General features: G+C 38.8%; 1 protein-coding gene across 4 annotated transcripts in view; it reads right to left on the bottom strand.

Moving 5' to 3' along the window:
* LOC105489144 (ubiquitin like with PHD and ring finger domains 2) overlaps positions 1-23653 on the bottom strand; it is a 98033-nt gene that overhangs the window by 42415 nt on the left and 31965 nt on the right. For 3 of the 4 annotated variants that reach the window (XM_011753835.2, XM_011753837.3, XM_071077762.1), the window contains one exon: positions 10349-10567. The exons of the other annotated variant lie outside the window; for it this stretch is intronic. In XM_011753835.2, the coding sequence (XP_011752137.1) occupies positions 10349-10567 (219 nt within the window). The remainder of the gene's footprint in view (positions 1-10348; positions 10568-23653) is intronic. 4 annotated transcript variants of the gene reach the window in all.

The raw sequence follows: 23653 nt of genomic DNA, 5'->3' as shown, positions 1-23653 counted from the left end.
TTTAAAGTTCACTATTTTAAAAAATAATTACTTATACTTACTCATACATTTACCCTTTCCCTGCTCTTAATTCTGTCCTATATTTCCATGTTTCTATCTGGAATCTCCTTCCTCCCACTTAAATAACTCCCTTTATTATTTCTCCTGGTGTCTGTCTGTTGGTGGTGAATTCTTTCAGGTTTCGTTTGATAACATTTTTATTTTGGCTTTATTTTTGACAGGTATTTTCATTTAAAATGTATTTTAAGTTGGGAATTTTTTTATTTTATTTTTTGAGATGGAATCTTGCTGTCACCCAGGCTGGAGTGCAGTGGCACGATCTCAGCTCACTGCAACCTCCACCTCCCAGGATCAAGCAATTCTCCTGCTTTAGCCTCACAAACAGCTGGGGTTACAGGTGCATGCTACCACACACAGCTAATTTTAAAATTTTTAGTAGACACAGGGTTTTGCCATGTTGGCCAGGCTGGTCTTGAATTCCTGACCTCAAGTGATCTGCCCGCCTCGGCCTTCCAAAGTGCTCGGATTATACAGGTGTGAGCCACCGCGCCCGGCTGGGAATGTTCTTAAATTAGTATTTTCACATGCCATTCCACTGTCTCCTAGCTTAAATTGCTTCTAATAAAAACGTGGTCATCTTCCCTGTGTTTTTATCTTTAGTTTTTAGCATTCTTATTTGTGATATACCACTGTGCATTTTCTTTATATTTATCCTGCTTAGAGTTTAGAGAACTTCTTTGACCTGGACTGATATCTTCAATCAGTTATATTTTCAAATACTGTTTTCACTCTACTCTCTTCTTTAGGAACTCCATATATACACACACACACACACACACACACACACACACACACACACACACACATATATATATATTTTTTTTTTTTGAGACAGAGTCTCGCTCTGTTGCCAGGCTGGAGTACAGTGGCGCAATTTCGGCTCACTGCAACCTCCACCTTCCGGGTTCAAGTGATTCTCTTGCCTCAGCCTCCCGAGTAGCTGGGACTACAGGTGCCTGCCACTACGCCCGGTTAATTTTTATATTTTTAGTAGAGACAGGGTTTCACCATGTTGGCCAGGATAGTCTTCATCTCTTGATCTCGTGATCCACCCGCCTCGGCCTCCCAAAGTGCTAGGATTACAGGCATGAGCCGCTGCGCCCGGCCCTTATTTGTTATTAAATCAATTTAACAAGGTCTTACTTTCTTACTATAATTCTCAGTTCTAAAATCTCCATATAATTATTTTGTGAGTTCCAATTCTCAGTGGACATTTACCATGTTTTCAGCATATTAATCACAGTTACTTTAAAGTCTCTCTGATAACTGGAATTATCAAGATCACCTAATGGGTCTATTCCTATAATTGGCATTCCTTCTGTTTTCTGATTATGTGGTACCATCTTTTGGCAGAATGGCGTTTTTGGCTCCATCATGGAGCCAAAAGCTTCAGATATTACCTTATGTAAAGGAAAGTTCAACCTTCCTTCTGCTGGTGAGATACTGTGGTGTTTGACATTTAATCAGCATCTAAGCTGAGTCAAGGCTGGTTTACAGTCTTGAAATAAGATTTAGTCTACCTGCATGCCTTAGCTATACAATTTTCTTTTCTTTTCTTTTTTTGAGACGGTGTCTCAACTTTGTCACCCAGGCTGGAGTGTAGTGGCATAATCTCGGGCTCACTGCAACCTCTGCCTCCCAGGTCTAAGCGATTCTCCTGCCTCAGCCTCCCGAGCAGCTGGGGTTCCAGACGCGTGCCATGACGCCCGGCTAATTTTTTATATTTTTAGTAGAGACGGGGTTTCACCATATTAGCCAGGATGGTCTCGATCTCCTGACCTTGTGATCCACCCGCCTCGGCCTCCCAAAGTGCTAGGATGACAGGCATGAGCCACCGCACCCAGCCAGCCATCCAGTTTTCAAACTAAAAGACCCACATATTCTGTGGAGCCATTACACCAGTTACCCTAAAATCTAGTGTATGCCTTCTAAGACTGCTGAAAATGCCACTTCTTACTTACGTTTCCAACCTCTTGCCCAGCAGAAGTCCAGTATTCAACCAAAGCTGAAAGCAGGCCATATGCTCGAGGCATCCCAAATATCTGCCAAAAGCTCTACTGATTTCTCTTTCCATCTGACTCCTAGCTGCTCTGAACTAGATTTTACACTGCATCCAGAATTAGCAGATTCCCCAGGGACAAAACACAACTACAAAGCTACCTGCCTTCTGAGATTCTTACCTCTCCAGAGACATACCCACAGTGGTTCTCTTTGATTCTCTCGTGCATTCAAAGAATGACTTTCATCAGGCTATTCTAGTTGTTTTAGCTAAAAGCACTAATCGACTGCCAGCTGTCCCACCCTACCTGGAAACAGGTGCTTTCCATGTACTACTTTAAGTGATTCAATAAATGTCACAAATTCAAGGCCAAAGTCACTTTTTCACTTATTTACCATTTTTGTTAAAGGCTATCAAGACATTCTTTATGCACAAAACACCATTGATCATAATAAAAACATGCATATAATCAATTCATTCCTCAAGAAATATCCTATTTCACTGAATCTAATGGGCTGATAATTGTAAAACAATTTATGTGCTACGAAAAAAGAAACTAGACTGAAATCAGGCAGTCTAAGAACTCCCAAATAAAGCTGGAACACCAAATGATAATTGGCAACTATAAGACACATTATGTAATTTCAACTAAGAAAAAAAGACTGATTAGGTGTCTAAGGAAGACCTTCAAATAAAGCTTAGACACCAACCTGTTCTCACAGTTAAAGTGAGAAATAAGTCACCTTGCAGATAAAGAAACATTCTTGTTTCAATACTGCCACTGGGTGTAATGGAAAAGAAGCATTCTTCAAGAATTAAATGATAAGCTAGGATTCAGTCCGGTTCAGAGACCTGAATTCATGCTACCCATGTGGTCTAAAAAGGCTCAAACAGAGAATTTAAGTTAAAGTTAAATTGCACTTGCAAGTGACTGGTAAACAAGCAAATTCAAATCTTCGAAAGAATTCAACTTCAGTCAGCTCAACAGCAATTTTAAGATACATTTTTATTTCAGAGATGTTAAAATACAAAAACAAACCTATTCTCTCGGAATCTACGAAATACCGTACTGAAAATCTACTGTAACTAGTGCCTAGAACAGGGCCTGGCACACAACAGCAAACAAAAACAAAGCATTAACATTCCAGTGGTGTGGCAGGCAGAACAATGGGCCCCAAAGAGGTTCATGTCCAAATTCCAGGAACCTATAAATATGTTACCTCATATGGCAAAAAGGACTTTGCACATTAAAAACCTTGAAATGGGAAGATTATCCATGCAGATCCAATATAATCACAGGGGAAGGGGAGGCAGAAGAGAGAATATGAAGGGGATGCATCCACAAAAAGAATTGTAAAAGAGATGCAACACTGTTGGCTTTGAAGGTGGAGAGAACAGGTAATAAGCAAAGGCATGTGGGACGCCTCTGAAATATGGAAAAGGCAAGAAAATGGGTTCTCCCTTAGAGTCTACAAAAATGAACATATCCCTACTGACAATGATTTTTGCCTCGTGAAATCCAAATCCATTTAAGATTTCTAACCTCCAAACTGTACTATGATTTATTGTTTAAGATACTATGTTTGTGGTAATTTGTTGTAGCAGCAATAGGAAACTATACAAATGGGGTCATAAATAAAATAAAGAATTCAGAAAAAAGAGTAAGGGAGAATTTAAATAGCTTATGTCTGGTATGTATGTGATTTTAAAAAGGGTGATCAAGAAAGGTCACTCTGAAGATACTTTTGAGCAGAGAACTGAAATAAGAGACAGAGTAAGCCAAATCAGTATCTGCGTAGGGGAGAACATCAAGTACAAAGGCCCCAAGGCAGGACAATGTTTGCGTGACTGAGCAACACACGGAGGCCAGCATGGCCGAAGAACAGTGACCTGTGACTTATAACTTGATATGCATATTAAGTATGTATCCTGTAAGAATGGCTTAGTAAGTATATCACTATAGAAATTTCTTAAGTATGAAAAAAAATTAGTAAATAAACTCCATAAAAATGACACTAAACCTAAAATGTATCTATAGATTTTTCTTTTTTTTTTTTTTCGAGACGGAGTCTCGCTCAGTCGCCCAGGCTGGAGTGCAGTGGCGCGATCTCCCCTCACTGCAAGCTCCAGCTCCTGGGTTCACGCCATTCTCTTGCCTCAGTCTCCCAAGTAGCTGGGACTACACATGCCCGCCACCACGCCTGGCTAATTTTTTTTTTGTATTTTTAGTAGAGACGTGGTTTCACCTGTTAGCCAGGATGATTTCAATCTCCTGACCTCCTGATCCTCCCGCCTCAGCCTCCCAAAGTGCTGGGATTACAGGAGTGAGCCAACACGCCCAGCCCTTTTCTCTTTTTTTTTTTTTTTTTTTTTTGAGACAGAGTCTCACTCTGTTGTCCAGGCTGGAGTATAGTGGTGTGATCTCTGCTCACTACAACCTCTTCCTGGGTTAAAGCGATTATCCTGCCTCAGCCTCCCAAGGACTTGGAATTACAGGGGTGCACCAGCATTTCCAGCTAACTTCTTTGTATTTTTAGTAGAGACAGCGTTTTACCACGTTGCCTAGGCTGGTCTAGAACTCTTGAACTCAGGTGATCTGCCCGCCTCGGCCTCCCAAAGCACTGGGATTACAGGCGCGAGCCACAGCACCTGGCCCTAATTTTTATATTTTTAGTAGAGATGGGGTTTCACCCTGTTGGCCAGGCTGGTCTCGAACTTCTGACCTCAACTGATCCGCCCACCTTGGCCTCCCAAAGTGCTAGAATTATAGGTGTAAGCCACCATGCTTGGCCTTTATCTGTAGTTTCAGTAAGGTAAATTAATTTTCTTGCTATAGGATTCAAATACTACTTTACTCATGAATATCTAAATCAGCATAAGTTCACATGGTACTAAATATTGCATTACAATAGTAAGTGAACAAATTACTTTAAAAAATGTTTTTGAATCCCAAACTTGTTTTCAACTTTTTTCAAAGCTAAAATAAACAGAAAATGACAACATGAAAATAGAATTTGATAACTAGAATTAGATAGTTCAAGCATATGCACTTTTTGGTACTCACAAATTAAAAACAGAAACAAGCATGAACTTTAACTCCAAGTTCCCTTATCAAATATCCAAGGCAAATTAAAAATCATATCCTCTATTTGCTTCTTCCTTTGCACCTTCAACACAATAGAGAGGATCAAAGCTGAAGATTACTTCTTTGTAAGCCTAACAAAACTGATAGACCTCTGGTGAGAATGGTCAAGAAGTCACAAACTAAATTCGGAAATAAAAAACATCATAACAGATTAACACATTAAAAAGATGTAGTTACTGAACAAATTTATGATAATAAATTTTAAAATTTAGATGCAATGGATAAATTCCTAGAAAATTAAATTCTAGTTCCAGAAATAGAAAACATGAATAGTCCTCTGATCATTACAGAAACCGAATCAACCATAAAAGAACCATCCCACAAAGAAAACTCAACCCCAGATGACTTTATTGAGAAGTTCTACCAAACATTCAAGACAAGGACACAAAACTCTACCATAAGAAAAAGAAGATTCCTAATTATTTTGTGAAACTAGTATAAATCTGCGAAGGACAGTGAGATAGGAAAATTAACATGCAAATTTCACGCACTAATACAATGCAAAAATCCTGCACAAAACACCATCAAACCAAATCTAGGAGAGCATATCCACAAAATACCTATATCAAACATTATAGTTATGGATGAAATTTTGTACGTTTTCTCTCAGAAAGCAGGGGAAAAAGATGCCTGTTATCACTACTTCTTTTCAACAATGTAATTCAGGCCCAACTGGTAAATAATGACAAGAGGAAGAAATCAAAAGAAAAAGACGTAACAAAAATCTCAGAATTCACAGATGATTATAATTGTAAACATTTTGAAACAATCTACATGTAAATTAAAATTAGTAAATCTAATAAAGCTACTGAATCCAAGATCAAAGGATACTTGTATTCCTACATACCAGAAAGAGAAAAGATGACTGGAAAATTCAAATGGAAGTACACAGAGCTAAGAACATATAAAACCTACTTGAAGAACAAGGAAGGATCATGTGCTCTGTTGTACTATGGAAGTGTAGAACTGATAGAAGGATACACAAAAAACAGACCCATGGTACAGAATAGAGAAGTCAGAAGCATTCATCAAATATAAGATTCTTGATATGACAGAGGTGATACTGAAGATCAATGGGAGGGAAATTGGCTTTTCAATAAACAGTGCTAGGAAAAATGTTTATTCATATGTATTGAGTTAAATTAGACCCTTACCTCACACTGTACACAAAAATCTACTCCAAGTCAATTAAAGACCTAAAGAAAGGCAAAACCACAAAGCTTTTAGAAGGCAATAAAAGAGTATCTTTAAGAAAGACAGAAAGTACAAGCATAAAGGAAAAAAACTTTCTTGAACTTTGATAACCTCAACTGCATTAAAATTAAGAAAACTACTATTCAAACATCATAAGGAGAAAAAGACAAGCCACAGAATTAGAAAAGGTATTTCTGCCACATATAACTGAAATGGCCTAGTCTCCATAATTAGAACTCCTAAAAATGAATCACTTTATTTAATAAACAAAAAAAGTCAGCAAATTGGAACAGGTCCTCACAAAAGATATGTATATAATTTGTCAATAAAAATACAAAAAGGTTCTCAACCCCATTAGGAGTCAGAGAATTGCAAATCAAAGCCAAAATGAGATACTATTACATACCCACCTGATTAGTGGAAACTGAAGTCTGAAAAAACTAAGCATGGATGAGAAAACAGAACAGGAACTCTCATACTGTTGCAGAACTGTAATCTGGTACAGACACTTGGTTCTATCTACTCAAGTTGAAGATGCAGATTCTACAACCTAGTAATTTTAATCCTAGGCATGATACACTCTACAGAAACTAATGCACACAAGTGCCAGGATATAGGTATAGGTATAAAAACATCAATGATGGCAGCATTGTTTCTAACAGCCCCAAAATGCCTATCAACAGCAGAATGCATTTGTTCTTTCAACCTGTTATCCATTCTTACCAGTGAGGATGAAAGATTTCTAATCATTAAAAAAAAAAAAAAAAATTTCTCTGGATGCTCACACCTGCAATCCTAGCACTTTGGGAGACCAGGGCAAGCAGACTGCCTGAGCTCAGGGGTTCAAAACCAGCCTGGTTTTGAGCAAAAAATGAAACGGGGATGGTGGGGTGCGCCTGTAGTCCCAACTACTCCAGTGGCTGAGGCAGAAGAACTGCTTGAAAAAGCGGAGGTTGCAGCGAGCCAGGATCGTGCTACTGCTACCCAGCCTGGGCGACAGAACGAGACCATGTCTCCAAAAAAAAAAAAAAAAAAAAAAAATTTCCGTCCATAAGCCACACTGGCTCCTTTATAGCTACTGTGTTCCTAATGTTTCTAGTAAAAACTTTAATGACAAAGAATACTTTACATTGTATTGTACTGTTGGGATAGCCATCACATAACCATTCTCTTTATCAAACTGGTATTTGCCTATCCATAATTTCCACTCAAGTCTTTTTGTTTGTTTGTTTTGAGATGAAGTTTCACTCTTGTTGCCCAGGCTGGAGTGCAATGGCATGATCTCAGCTTACGGCAACCTGCGCCTCCCAGGTCAAGTGATTCTACTGCCTCAGTCTTTTGAATAGCTGGGATTACAGGCATGCACCACCGCACCCAGCTAATTTTGTATTTTTTTGTAGAGACAGGGTTTCACTAGTTGGTCAGACTGGTCTCAGTCTCCTGACCTCAGGTGATCCACCCACCTTGGCCTCCCAAAGTGCTGGGATTATAGGCATGAGCCACTGCACCTGGCCCACTCAGTCTTAGGTCCACTTCTAAAGCCAGTGTGTTCCCACTCTTAACTGTACCTCAGGATTACTTGGGAAAACTTTTTTCTTTGAGACGGAGTCTCGCTCTGTAACCCAGGCTGAAGTGCAATGGCATGATCTTGGCTTACTGCAACCTCTGCCTCCCGGGTTCAAGTAATTATTCTGCCTCAGTCTCCCATGTAGCTGGGACTACAGGCATGCGCCACCACACCTGGCTGATTTTTGTATTTTTAGTACAGATTGGGTTCTACCATATTGGCCAGGCTGGTCTTGAACTCCTGACCTCATGATCCACCCGCCTTGGCCTCCCAAAGTGCTGGGATTACAGGCATGAGCCACTGCGCCCAGCCGGGAAATCTTTTTTTAACAGCAAGCTTTTTTAGCTCAATGCTAAGTGTGCCGTTATCCTATTGTGTATACCTGAACACTCAAATAGGTTATAAGACTCCTAACATAGCCAATTTATTTAGGGGCTTTCTCCTTAATGATTTGCATCCATATCAGGGTTTCAAGTTGTTTAGAAGTCTGTGACTGAGCTATACTCTTAGTCTGGCAATAGAATCACACTTTGTTTGTAAGAAGTTCTGAAACCTGTTTTCTAAAATGTTAAGTTTTCAATGCCTCGCACCATTTTTTTTTTTTTAAATCTCAGGAGTCAGCAAACTTTTCCCACGAAGAGCAAGAAAGTAAGTAGTTTTGGCTTTGCAGAGAAGATGGTCTCAGTTGCAATTACTTAGCACAAAAATAGCTACAGATAATACATAAATCAATGGCCATTGCTGTGTTCCAATGATACTTTATTTACAAAAATAGGAAGCTAGTGGGCCATAAGCTTGCCTATCCTTGCTTTAGATTTTAATCATTGTTCCAAGATTTGTCACCTTGTATCACTAATCCAGTTAATCAGAACATGACAAGAATATTCATTTAGCTGCTTATTATCATTATTTAAAAAAAAACAACTGTCAGGGTTATTCTAAAACCCTCAGGGCTCAATGCAACAAATCTAATAATTTATTCTAAAGAAAAGAAATGCACAAAAATGCATATACAAGGATGTTTATGTAATTACTGATAATAGAGAACTGGAAACCATTAACAGAGATTTTATTTATTAAAAAGTAAATTAGTGACTATTCAGCAAATTATTCAGAAGCAGCAGACACAGAAAGAGAGTGACAATGTTTTCCAAAGTGTAAAAAAGTAACTCAAATAATGCCTAGTACTTTATCACTTCAGGAAACATCTGAAAGTATTTCTTAAAAAATTAATGATAGAAAGCTGGGCGCAGTAGCTCACGCCTGTAATCCCAACAATCTGGGAGGCAGAGGCGGGTGCATCACTTGAGGACAGGAGTTGAGACCAGCCTGGCTGGCATGATGAAACCCTGTCTCTACTAAAAATATAAAAATTAGGTGGGTGTGGTGTTGTATGCCTGTAATCCCAGCTACTTGGGAGGCTGAGGCAGGAGAACTGCATGAAACCAGGAGGTGGAGGTTGCAGTGAGCCAAGACCATGCCACTGTACTCCAGCCTGGGCTACAGAACAAGAAAGAAAGAGAAAGAGAAGGCCGGGCACAGTGGCTCACACCTGTAATCCCAGCACTTTGGGAGGCCGAGGCAGGCAGATCATGAGATCAGGAGATTGAGACCATCCTGGCTAACATGGTGAAACCCCGTCTCTACTAAAAATACAAAAAATTAGCCTGGCGTCGTGGCAGGTGCCTGTAGTCCCAGCTACTCCAGAGGCTGAGGCAGGAGAACGGCGTGAACCTGGCAGGTGGAGCTTGCAGACAGCAGAGATCGCGCCACTGCACTCCAGCCTGGGCGACAGAGTGTCTCAAAAAAAAAAAAAGGGGAGGGAAGGGAAGGGGAGGGGAGGGGAGGGGAGGGGAGGGGAGGGGAAAGAAATGATTTAAATATCTGAGTGATTTGATTCAGGTGACATTTTGCATTCTGAATTCTCTTCATTAAGTTTAAATTCTGTAAGTTGAAAAATTACTATGAAGGAAAATTACTGCTAGTCTGAGAAGTCCAGTAGACAGCTGGTTAAGTAGTCATCCACTGCTATTATATCAACACAGATCACAGATCCTCATAGCAATTATAGTTATTAAAATGCTTTTACATATTGTTTTGTTTGATCTATAAGAATCCCATGAGGTAAGAATTTCTGTAATAAAACACTCAGTTATTTCCAACATTCTTCCAAATAGTATCTCCAACCTTAAAGTTGAAGATTTAAGCCACAGTTAACTTTTAAAAATTCTTAAGAATTTATAAAAATATTCTCCTTCAGTATGGAAATTTCCATCTTTTATAGACTCCATCTTTTTTTTACTAAGGTGCACGTGCTTAATACCTAAAAATACATTCCTTCATTAATTCAGTAATTAAATGGCACCAGTGAAGAAAATCTTACCCCAGGAAAATTTTCACACGAAGTTCTTTTTTGGTCCTCGAGATTGTCTTCAATGTGGTAATTTCTGCATCAAACCAGAATCCTCTTTGTCCAGGACTTTCTACATTATAATTAACCATTACCACATCACCAACATTTAGTTCATTCCATTTCAAAATGGTTCTAGCTCGTGGTCTAAGATCTTTGACATTCATTTCTAGAGTACCGCTTTCTGGGTATCTGAGGAGAGAGAAAACCATAAAACATGGCTTATGATTATCAAAGACAACTAAAGTTTTATGCAATGTACAGAAAAACCTAATTTACTCAGTTAATCATCTAAGAGAAAGTAAAATAGGTTGCAGTGTCCTTAAATAACAGGGGTTACTTCATGTTGGCTTCTCACCTGTACTGTGATACCTACAGGGTAGTTTCTGTAAGTATGAGCATGAACCCTCTCCCCATTCCCACTAGGCCTTGGAGATGTGGATCTCTTCATGGCTTGCAGGTTGTCAGGCAAGTAAGTGTTCAGCCCACATTCAAGAACCACAGTCATCTACTTTGAGGGAGCTATATGCTATTTTTTCTAGAATAAATTATAAGTAACATATCTATTCAGTCACATATTACTGTTACAATCTAGATACTCTCAATGAGAGACTGAATATTCGTAATGGCACTTAAATAATATACACTCATGATTTGACTTCCCAGAGCGAAACAATTCTTGCTAAAGTCTTATTAAGACATTTACTGCTAGCTGGGAAAAGTAGGGGACTGGGAAGGGTGATAAAAACACAAGCTCTTGCTCTACATTCTTTTAACCCAAGTTTTGTTTTGGTTTCTGAGACAAGGTCTCACTCCGTCACCCAGGCTGGAGTATAGTTATGTAATAATAGCTCACTGTAGCCGCAAACTCCTGGGCTCAAGAAATCCCCGATCCTGAGGTGCCTGAGTAGCTTGTACTATAGGCACGCGCCACTATACCCAGCTAACATGTTTTTCTTTGGTAGAAGCAGGGTCTTACTATGTTGATGAGGCTGGTTTTGAACTCCTGCCCTCAAGCAATCCTCCTGCCTCAGCCTCCCAAAGTACCGGGACTACAGACATGAGCCACCATGTCAAGCCCCAAGTTTTTTTTGTTGTTTGTTTTTGTTTTTTTTGAGATGGAGTCTTACTCTGTCGGCCAGGCTGGAGTGCAGTGGTGAGATCTCAGCTCACTGCCACCTCCACCTGCACCTCCTGGGTTCAAGTGATTCTCCTGCCTCAGCCTCCTAAGTAGCTGGGATTACAGGCATGTGCCACCACGCCTGGTTAATTTTGTATTTTCAGCAGAGATGGGGTTTTGCCACGTTGGCCAGGCTGGTCTCGAACTCCTGACCTCAGGTGAGGTCCACCCACCTCAGCCTCACAAAGTGCTAGGATTACAGGCATGAGCCACCATGCCCGGCCCCAAGTTTAAGTTTTAACAGGACTAGATGATGGCCTTTCTGATCTTTGTACAAGTTCATCAACTTGTGCCATTTGCAATACTTATAAGAGCATGAACCTAGCACGTTCCAATAGCCTCCATTTTGCCTGAAAGAGAAAGGAAAGATTCCAGTTTATCTTTTTTTTTCTTTAATGTATACTTTAAGTTCTTGGATACCTGTGCAGAACGTGCAGGTTTGTTACATAGGTATACATGTGCCACGGTGGTTTGCTGCACCCATCAACCCGTCATCTACATTAGGTATTTCTCCTAATGTTATCCTTCCCCTAGCCCCGCACCCTCCGACAGGCCCCGCTGTGTGATGTTCCCTTCCCTGGGTCCATGTGTTCTCATTGTTCAACTCCCACTTACGAGTGAGAACATGCAGTGTTTGGTTTTCTGTTCCTGTGTTAGTTTGCTGAGGATGATGGTTTCCAGTTTCATCTATGTCCCTGCAAAGGACATACATTCATCCTTTTTTATGGCTGCATAGTATTCCATGGTATATATGTGCCACATTTTCTTTAATCTATCACTGACAGGCATTTGGGTTGGTTCCAAGTCTTTGCTATTGTGAACAGTGCTGCAATAAACATACATGTGCATGTGTCTTTATAGTAGGATCATTTACAATCCTTTGGGTATATACCAACCAGTAATGGGACTGCTGGGTCAAATGGTATTTCTGGTTCTAGATCCTTGAGGAATTGTCTTCCACAATGGCTGAACTGATTTACACTCCCACCAACAGTATAAAAGCATTCCTATTTCTCCACATCCTCTCCAGCATCTAACATCACAATTAAAATAACTAGAGAAGCAAGAGCAATCAAATTCAAAAGCTAGCAGAAGACAAGAAATAGTAAGATCAGAGCAGAACTGAAGGAGATAAGAGACACGAAAAATCCTTCAAAAAAAAAAAAAAAAAATCAGGCGGCCGGGCGCAGTGGCTCAAGCCTGTAATCCCAGCACTTTGGGAGGCTGAGACAGGTGGATCACGAAGTCAGGAGATCGAGACCATCCTGGCTAACACGGTGAAACCCCGTCTCTACTAAAAAATAATAAAAAAAAAACTAGCCGGGCGAGGTGGCGGGCACCTGTAGTCCCAGCTACTCGGGAGGCTGAGTCAGGAGAATGGTGTGAACCTGGGAGTGTGAACCTTGTAGTGAGCTGAGATCCAGCCACTGCACTCCAGCCTGGGCTACAAAGCGAGACTCCGTCTCAAAAAAAAAAAAAAAAAAAAAAAAAATCAATGAATCCAGGAGCTGTTTTTGAAAAGATCAACAAAATAGACCACTAGCCAGACTAATAAAGAAGAAAAGAGAGAAGAATCAAATAGACTCAAAAAAACAAATAAATAAATAAAAAGGAGTATCACCACTAAACCCACAGAAATAAAAACTACCATCAGAGAATACTATAAACACCTCTACACAAATAAACTAGAAAATCTAGAAGAAATGGATAAATCCCTGGACACATACACCCTCCCAAGACTAAATCAGTAAGAAGTCGAATCCCTGAATAGAACAAATAACAAGTTCTGACACTGAGGCAGTAATTTATAGCCTACCAACCAAAAAAAGCCTAGGACCAGACGGATTCACAGCCAAATTCTACCAGAGGTACAAAGAGGAGCTGGGTACCATTTCTTCTGAAACTATTCCAAACAATAGAAAAAGAGGAACTCCTTCCTAACTCATTTTATGAGGCCAGCATCATCCTGATACAAAAATCTGGCAGAGACACAACAAAAAAAGAAAATCTCAGGCCAATATCCCTATGAACATTGATGTGAAAATCCTCAATAAAATACTGACAAACTCAATTCAGCAGCACATCAAAAAGCTTATCTACCACGATCAAAGTTGGCTTCATCCCTGGGATGCAAGGCTGGTTCAACATATGCAAATCAATAAACGTAATCCATCACATAAACAGAACCAATGACAAAAACCACACAATTATCTTAACAGACGCAGAAAAGGCCTTCTATAAAGTTCAACCCCTTCAAGCTAAAAACTCTCAATAAACTAGTTTTGATGGAATGTATCCCAAAATAAGAGCTATTTATGACAAACCCATAGCCAACATTATACTGAATGGGCAAAAAAACTGGAAGCATTCCCTTTGAAAACCAGCATAAGACAAGGATGCCCTCTCTCACCACTCCTATTCGACATAGTATTGGAAGTTCTGGCCAGGGCAATCAGGCAAGAGAAAGAAAGTATTCAAATAGGAAGAGAGGAAGTCAAATTGTTTGTTTGCAGATGGCTAGATTGTACATTTAGAAAACTCCATCGTCTCAGCCCAAAATCTCCTTAAGATGATTAGCAATGTCAAGCAAAGTCTCAGGATACAAAATCAATGTGCAAAAATCACAAGCATTCCTATACACCACCAACAGACAAAGAGAGAGCCAAATGATGAGTAAACTCCCATTCACAATTGCTACAAAGAGAATAAAATACCTAGGAATATAACTTACAAGGGATGTGAAGGACCTCACCAAGGAGGACTACAAACCACTGCTCAAGGAAATAAGAGGACACAAACAAATGGAACAACATTCCATGCTCATGGATAGGAAGAATCACTATTGTGAAAATGCCCATACTGCCCAAAGTAATTTACAGATTCAATGCTGTCCCCATCAAGCTACCATTGATTTTCTTCAGAGAAGAAGAAAACACTACTTTAAATTTCATATGGAACTAAAAAGGAGGCCTTATAGCCAAGATTATCCTAAGCAAAAAGAACAAAGCTGGCAGCATCACACTACCTGAATTCAAACTATACTACAAGGCTACAGTAACTAAAACAGCATGCATGGTACTGGTACCAAAACAGAGATATAGACCAATGGAACTGAATAGAGGCCTCAGAAATAACGCCACACATCTACAACCATCTGATCTTTGACAAACTTGACAAAAATAAGAAATGGGAAAAAGATTCCCTCTTTAATAAATGATGTTGGGAAAACTGGCTAGCCATATGCAGAAAACTGAAACTGGACCTTTCCTTACACCTTATATAAAAATTAACTCAAGATGGATTAAAGACTTAAACCTAAGACCTAAAACCATAAAAACCCTAGAAGAAAACCTAGGCAATACCATGCCGGACAAAGGCATGGGCAAAGACTCCATGTCCAAAACACCAAAAGCAATGGCAACAAAAGCCAAAATTGACAAATGGGATCTAATTAAACTGAAGACCTTCTGCAGAGCAAAAGAAACTATCAGCAGAGTGAACAGGCAACCTACAGAACAGGAGAACATTTTTATAATCTATCCATCTGACAGAGGGCTAATATTCAGACTCTACAAAGAACTTAAACAAATTTACAAGAAAAAAACAAACAACCCCATCAAGAAGTGGGCAAAGGATATGAACAGACACTTCTCAAAAGAAGACATTTATGCAGCCAACAAACATATGAAAAAAAGCTCATCATTACTGGTCATTAGAGAAATGCAAATCAAAACTACACTGAGATACCATCTCACACCAGTTAGAATGGCAATCATTTAAAAAGTCAGGAAAAAACAGATTCTAGTTTTTATATGTAGCCAGCTCTCTAAGTAACATTTAAAAAAGAAAAAAGCCAAGAAATTTCATCAGAAAGCAAAACCATGTAAAAATTCTAGCAGTATCTTGGCTTTATGTCTATTTCCTAATAGTAAGCAACACAAACCTAACCTGACCTGAACCTAAAGCTTTATAAGGTTCTTCAATGTTATATATTTTTATTTATTATTTTTAGAGACAGGGTCTCACTCTATCATCCAGTCTGGAGTGCAGTGGCATGATCATGCTCACTGCAGCCTCGGCCACTCAGGCTCAAGCAATCCTCTTACCTCAGCCTCCCAAGAACTGGTGGCTACAGGCGCATGTCACTACGCCCGGCTAGTTTTAAAACTTTTTGTGGAGACAGGGTCTCACCATGTTGCCCAGGCTGGTCTCAGACTCTTGGGCTCAAGTGATTCTCCCATCTTGGCCTCCCAAAGTGCTCAGATTATAGACATAAGCAATCATGTTGAGCGGGGTTCTTCAATTTTAGGCCTAACTTCCTAATATCATTAAACTGAAGAAATCAGTTACAGTCCACACTGGCTTCTATAAAATTAAGAGCTGCTGCTCCTATGTATTACTAGGTAGTAGGGGGACAAAGAAATGAGTAACTGGAGAGGATGTGGAGAAATAGGAACACTTTTACACTGTTGGTGGGAATGGAAACTAGTTCAGCCATTATGGAAAACAGTATGGCGAATCCTCAAAGATCTAGAACTAGATGTACCATATGACCCAGCCATCCCATTACTGGGTATATACCCAAAGGATTATAAATCATGCTGCTATAAAGACACATGCACACGTATGTTTATTGCGGCACTATTCACAATAGCAAAGACTTGGAATCAACCCAAATGTCCATCAGTGGCAGACTGGATTAAGAAAATGTGGCACATATACACCATGGAATACTATGCAGCCATAAAAAAGGATGAGTTTGTGTCCTTTGTAGGGACATGGATGCAGCTGGAAACCATCATTCTTAGCAAACTATCACAAGGACAGAAAACCAAACACCGCATGTTCTCAGTCATAGGTGGGAACTGAACAATGAGATCACTTGGACTCGGGAAGAGGAACATCACACACCGGGGCCTATCATGGGGAGGGGGGAGGGGGGAGGGGGGAGGGATTGCATTGGGAGTTATACCTGATGTAAATGACGAGTTGATGGGTGCTGACGAGTTGATGGGTGCAGCACACCAACATGGCACAAGTATACATATGTAACAAACCTGCACGTTATGCACATGTATCCTAGAACTTAAAAGTATAATAATGATAATAAATAAATAAAAAAAGAAAGAAAAAAAAAAAAAAAGAAATGAGTAACATCTGGTTCGTGCTCTTAAAAAGCTCAATCTATTGAAGGTAGGCCAGACTACTACAGCAGTGGTTCTCAAAGTATGGTTCCAGATCAGCAGCATCAACATCATCTGCGGATGTGCTAGAAATCCAAATTCTTGGGCTCCATCTCAGACCCTGAGTCAGAAACTCTAGAAATGAGGTCCAGTAATCTACGTTTACAAATCCTCTCAGTGATTCCGATGCATGCTCAAGTTTAAAAACCCACTTTAAAGAGTCACAGAAATATAAGAATATTTATGATATTAAATATCATATCATAGTGAGGCAGCATTAAAAAGGTAGGAACTAAGGGAAGAAATCTTGAACCGTTACCCAACTAAGAGTGGCCTGCTCAAAATGAAAGTAGGCCTGAAGTTAGAAACAGCTAGTCCTGGCTCCTCCAAATCAAACAAGGACTACGGAAGCTCAGGAATCTCATAGTATACCTAACTCATTTAGATTAAATATATATTGATCCTGTGTGGGATCTTACAGCAGGTGATGGGGGTTGGGGGGCAGAACTCTAAGAAAAGCCACTCTGTGATCACATAGTTTTGACACAGGAAAGAGAAAGTACTTGATACTGAATCAAAGATAAGCTTTTGGAACTCATTCTATGCCTTAAGTCCATGAAGAAATCAACACACTCTTGCCACAACAGATATAACACTTAGCCTAAATGTCCCTGCCAGCCTCAATCATCATCTTTCCCAATTCAAACCATTTTTAATGAATTTCCTTCAACTCATGTGACAAGGTTTTGGATCACTGTATCATCCTGGTGTCTTCACTCAAAAGATGTTCTATTTTCAGCCAGCCTAGGTTTAGATTCCCAACTGAGCTTCTCCCTCAACTTCCCACCAACCCCTCAACTTAGCTTCTGGTCACTGTGTATACTTAGGAAAGTTACCAAACCTTTTGGACTATATTCCTAATCTGCAAAATGTACCTAATGGTAACTGTATCTCATATGCTGCTTTTGAGAACTAAAATGAGAAATCTTTTAAAGCACTTAGAACAGTACTTAATGGGGTAAATAAATGTATTTTTTTTTTATTACGTAGAAATAATGTTAAAGAAGGAACCTGACAAGTACAAAATTACGTCTATAGTTCTACTCTTTTCCATTTCAATCCCCACTTTTTTTTTTTTTTTTTTTTTGAGACAGAGTCTTACTCTGTCGCCCAGGTTGGAGTGCAATGGCATGATCTCGGCTCAGTGCAACCTCTGCCACCCGGGTTCAAGTGATTCTCCTGCCTCGGCCTCCTGAATAGCTGGGACTACAGGCGCCTGCCACCACGCCTGGTTGGTTTTTTGTATTTTTATTAGAGACGGGATTTCACCATGTTAGCTAGGATGGTCTCTCCTGATCTCATGATCTACCCGCCTTGGCCAATCCCATTTTTTAATGGTCAAACCTAAATTTAAAGCCTGTAGCCCAACATCTGGTGTTTATACACTCAGGTTATTTCACAATGGTTTGGTCAGAAAAATAACGAACAATTTTTCTCAATCTATAATATGAGGTTAAACTAGATCTTTTAGTGCTTTTCTAATTCCACAGTTGTAAATTCATTTCCTGCCTCAATATTCTTAAGGCCATGTAAGACAGAAGCCTGTTCTATTTCAGATGAGATTCCTTTCTCAGCTGTAATGTGAAAATTATTTGAACAACACATTATCATCATTCTGTATGTAAAAAGCATGTATCAGTGGCAAAAAGAAACCCACCTCCATTAACCTAACTTTGTCAAAATTAAATACCCAGAATGGAAAGATTTTGAACCAAGTAGAGAACCTCAACAAAGTTTTAAAATTGTATATAAAGTTACGTTTATATGGAGACAGGGCAAAATAAATCATTCCATACACCACAGCAAGAGAATTTAAGCTATACCTGCACCAAAACTAAATTTGTACAAATCCAGGAGAGAATTACATAGTGGATTATATATACATTCTGTATGTACTCATACATATACATAGTTAAGTCTGTAGAAGGTAAGTCATGAAAATGAAGCGTGTTTTTAAATTCTAGCCAAGGAGATAGTAAGTCAACTGCTAGGAGAAAACAACAACAACAACAACAACAAAAACAAAAACAGAAAAGGAACATAAAACTACTCTTAAAACTTGGGAACCCATTATGTGCTCAAATGTTACCTAATATTTTCCTAGGCATCTTCCGTTACACATATTTTAACATATACAGTGATAACTCCAAAGCTCCACTCTAGCCCGAACTTTTCAGATTCATATAACCAACTACACCTCCAAATGAAATGTCCCAGAAGCACCTCAAATGCAAAGCATCCAAAATGGAATCTCCCTACCCTATAATCTGCTGGTGCTCAATATTCTCTGAGAAAAACCCTTCATGCTCTTAGAAGTGTAAGAGTTATCTCCAATTCCTCTTATATTGCCTTTATCCAGTTACTCAGTCCCACTTATGATAATCTGTTAATGATTGTTTAATGTAACTCTATCTCCTTAGTTAAGATATACATTTCTCAGACTAGTCCCAACACATCTCCCCATCTTTAGGATCACATCTTTCAATCCATATCATACTTCTGCCAAAATGAAGATTCTAAGACACAGATCTACTTAAAATATCTTATGAAGTTTGATTACAGTTTGTTGTCAGGCTATGGGAAAACAGGTACTCTCATATACTACTGACAAATACAAAGTGGTACTTTCCCCTCTTAGAGGGGAATCTGTTAATTACTAGAAACACTGTCTATACATTTACTTTCTGACTCAGGAATTCCTGATGAAGATACAAAGGCTATTTATAGCTGCACTATTTTTAACAGCTCTAAAAACAATCAAACGTCTGTAACAGAAATCCTCAAGATAACATGATACAGTTATATAATAGAATATTGTGCTCCTATAAAAAAAGAAATGAGAAACATATACTATGAAGTGATCTCCAAGATATATGAACTTAAAAAAACATAAGGAATAAAACGGCATGTGTAGTGTTCTATTTTCTAGTGTATATATGTATAAGTACACATATATACACTTGATATGGGTATATGGCATATATACAAATGCGTATATACACAACACACTTTTATTAAAACAGAAGCATAAACCAAACTAACAAATATTCTTACTTAAAAAACTAGGTGGGAGGCTGAGGCAGGAGAATCACTTGAACCCAGGGAGGCAGAGATTGCAGTGAGCTAACATCGTGCCACTGCACTCCAGCCTGGCGAAAGACCGAGACTCCGTCTCAAAAAACAAAACTAGGTAAGAAACAGGATAGAAGAAATCAGGATGGAAGCTCAGCTTCTCTTAGTATACTTTGTTTTGGAGATTTAACTACAGAACTATGTAATGTGTCACATGATTATAAACACAATTAACAAAATGTGTGAAATCCCTAAAAACTAAAAGCAAAATGAATGAAACTACACAATTGGTAGCCTAACAACACCAAGATAAACGATTACAAGTTATGTGAAAGCACACCAAGTTCACTAGACAGCCCAAATGATATATTTCCTAAGGATAAAAAATAATTTTTCAGTAGTCCTATTGTTTGCAATATGAGTATTGTTAGTCTTAAACTACCATGAGTAGGATAAAGCAAATCAGTGATATCATTAGAAACTGTTATTTTCAGGGTAAGAGAAAATAAATATAAAATCACAGAGGTTAAGTTATAACCCTTTCCTCCTCTAAATTTAACTGGAAATATCAATATTCACCCATGGTATATTTAAGTATTTCCTAGTTCTGCTTCAATGGAAAGATCTAGAAATATGATCAAACACGTATCAACGAGCAGCACAGACTATGTGCTCTAAATACCATTTCGAATTCAAAATAACTAGGATTCCTAGACATGGCTGAACCCAGGGCTGGAACATTCTGTTATACCAGAACACAAAGAAACATTCAAAAACTATTATGTCACTTTAAACCTGAAGGATCTTCCACAGGCTAAAGATGAGACAATCTAAGCACCAAAGTAACAACTGGGATAGGTTAAAAATAAGTGTTAAAAGGCACTGGAAGTTCCTAATAATACTTAAAAGTATCAATGTCATCGGTCAACCTTTGAAGGATTCTAGGGAATTACAATACAAGCTGGTAACAAATTTTGAGTGTATCAGGCTGACAACACCTGAATCTTACCACAGAAAAGTATTATGTGTCTCCTGATGGGATAACAAGCCATAGGTAAACAAACACTGTCTCTCAAGTAGTCTTATCTAATAGAGTTTAAATCAAATCAAACTTTAGATGTAATTATTAGCTTCTCAGGAAACTAACACATAACAGAAGAATGTGTCAAATATCACTACAGTAATGTGATCAGTAAAATCCAGACTGAGAAAATTGTACAAGACAAATGACACAGTTTATTTAAATAAATAGGGGGGAAAGGGGGAAGAAATCTGTAGATCGGGACTTACCAACTAAATGCAATGGGTGGGGTTTGTTTTCGATCCTTATTTGAACAACCTAAGTACATTTTTAAACAGATAATTAAGGAATTACGAACACTGACTTGTTATCTGATGTTAAAGAACCACTGGGAATTTTATGTGACATTTGTTGTTACACTTTGTATGTCAGCGTTTCCAAGTCCATTTCCAGGTTCATTGATGTAGTAGAACTCATAGGACTCCTCTACACATTACAGCATGAAGCTATACCCATGGCTGAGTTAATACAGCCAAAAAACAAACAACAACAAAAAGTAGTATCAGTAAAGGGAAAAGGTACATGAGGTGACTAGAGGAAACCAGACACAAGCTCTCTGAAGAGTCATCTCCTAGCGGAGTCACACAGGGCATGCTTAATGCCTCCAACAACCAACTGTGAAAACACATGTCAAATATTGTCTACTAGGGCAGATTAAAGTATTCAAGGTAATTAGGGGCTGATAATATGTACTGCCTAGCACATACCAGAATTCCAGACTCCCAGAAGCAAGTGTTCAGCATAAACCATATTGTTTGCAAAAACAGTTTAGACACAGAGAACCATTTTTAATCAGAAAATAAAGGGAATGTTCCCGAAATCTAAGGTTTCCAAACAGCAGGCAAGGGCCAACCCATGTAAGCTGACCATTTCAGGGATACCAGTCTCAGATCTGATGTTAACTTTTTTTCCTGCAAACTCTAAAAAGAATCCTTTTTAAGCCATTTTGTCCATTGGATACTCTGGCAAACAGACGACAAGATGAAGGTAACACCTATGAAAGACAGGGAAAGAAAGGAGAACTAGGTAGTAAAAGCCCTTAGACCATGATGCCGGTCTATCACTTTGAAAGAAGGAAGGGGCAGGAAAAGCCTGAGTGTGGTTCAACTCTGACATCTTGGCCAGCCTGATGGTAAGCTCAGGTGTGAAATTAACATTGGGCAAAAATTGCCAAATCTAGAAGCTCTGCCACACTTGGTCACTGGCTGAGGGAGGCCAAGAAAGAGCATAGCTTTGCTTCAAACACTGTGGTAGAGTTAGAAAGTGCTGTAGTTGAAGACGACCCGCTAACTGCACTACTTGCAGCTGGTCAGTAAAGGTCTTAAGATTGGCTATGAGTTGATAATGGTTAAAGCAAGATGATGGGTTCATCATATTGTTGTTCTGCAGTGTTTAAAGATTTCTGTAATAAATACAAATGCTACACAACTGAAAATCCAAACACTGGCTAAATACAAAAGGCTTTTCCTATTTTTGAAGTTTCTCCTTATGTGTACACACTTTAAAAGGTAACACTCAAGGCTTACAATGAAGACAGAGAGTCTGTCTACTGCCACAACCTACCACATTCTTAACTCCTGTTACTCAAGAGGCAAAAACTTTCCATTCTTATCTTATTTACCGCCACATTTTCAAACAGCATGCTTTGTATTTTTTGTTGTTAAACTGTTACTCTTAACATCCACCAAGTACAGTTCACTTGCCTCCATCCTCCTCTTACAATTACTAACACGAGGCACTGCATTAAGTGTTCATATATACTTATAACAACCCTTAGGACAGTTAGGCATTATTCTACCCCCATTTTACAGATGAAGCATAGAAGGTATTTATTTGGATGGTAATAAGGCACAGAGACATTATTCAAACTGATCATCTGGCTCTAGACTCTATATACTTAACAGGGGTTGATAAATTTTTTCTTTTTCTTAAATATATTATAGAAACTAGGTAGTCTGTAAAATCAATGTTTTTTACATGTTAACTAAATAGTATTCACAGATAAGTAATGAACTATGCTTTAATTACATTTCCTTCCTTCCACAGCTGTGTTTTCCTTTGAGAATTTGGTTGCTCTTTTTGGTTGTTACTCTGTACCTATCATTAATTTATCTACATTCCTACACAGTTGTAAAACTGTTCAGACATCTTAGGTACTCCACCTTTTTGCAACTTTGAAACATTTATTCTAGTGCCTCTGTCAAATTCCAATCTGGACACCTTGCTTTATAGGCTTTATGCCTAGTCCATAGCTATCATGCTAGCATCTCCTTCCATTACCTCCTATATTGAATCCTATTTCCTGGAGAGCATGTCTTCTTTCTTAACACTAGGAAGGGTTAAAAGTGGTTAAAATGCTCTTTAATACAAATTATCCAGTCCTCTTGTTTTTAGTTCTATTCCACATGCCTTCCTCCAAAGTGCCTAGTGAATTCAAGGCCTGAGCCTTCCCCAAGGTTCTCCAACACCAGTTTGCTTGCTTGCTTTGTTTGTTGGCTTCTTGTCCATAGGTTTCAGTTTTCTCTGCCCTGCTAAACTACATAATATTAATTCATTATCGTTGTGCCTTCCAAAATGTTGCTTTCTCTTGTGCTTTGATTTCTGTGCCTTTTTTTTTTTTTTTGTCCTTGGGGGTTTACGGATTTATTATCTTACTGTCTTCTAGAATGGTTTAGAAAGGAGTGGAAAGAAACATGCATCTT

Source organism: Macaca nemestrina, chromosome 14 (assembly GCF_043159975.1).
Source record: "Macaca nemestrina isolate mMacNem1 chromosome 14, mMacNem.hap1, whole genome shotgun sequence".
NCBI lineage: Eukaryota > Metazoa > Chordata > Mammalia > Primates > Cercopithecidae > Macaca > Macaca nemestrina.
Note: the sequence above shows the minus strand (reverse complement) of the source record. Positions and strands in the feature narration are given on the sequence as shown.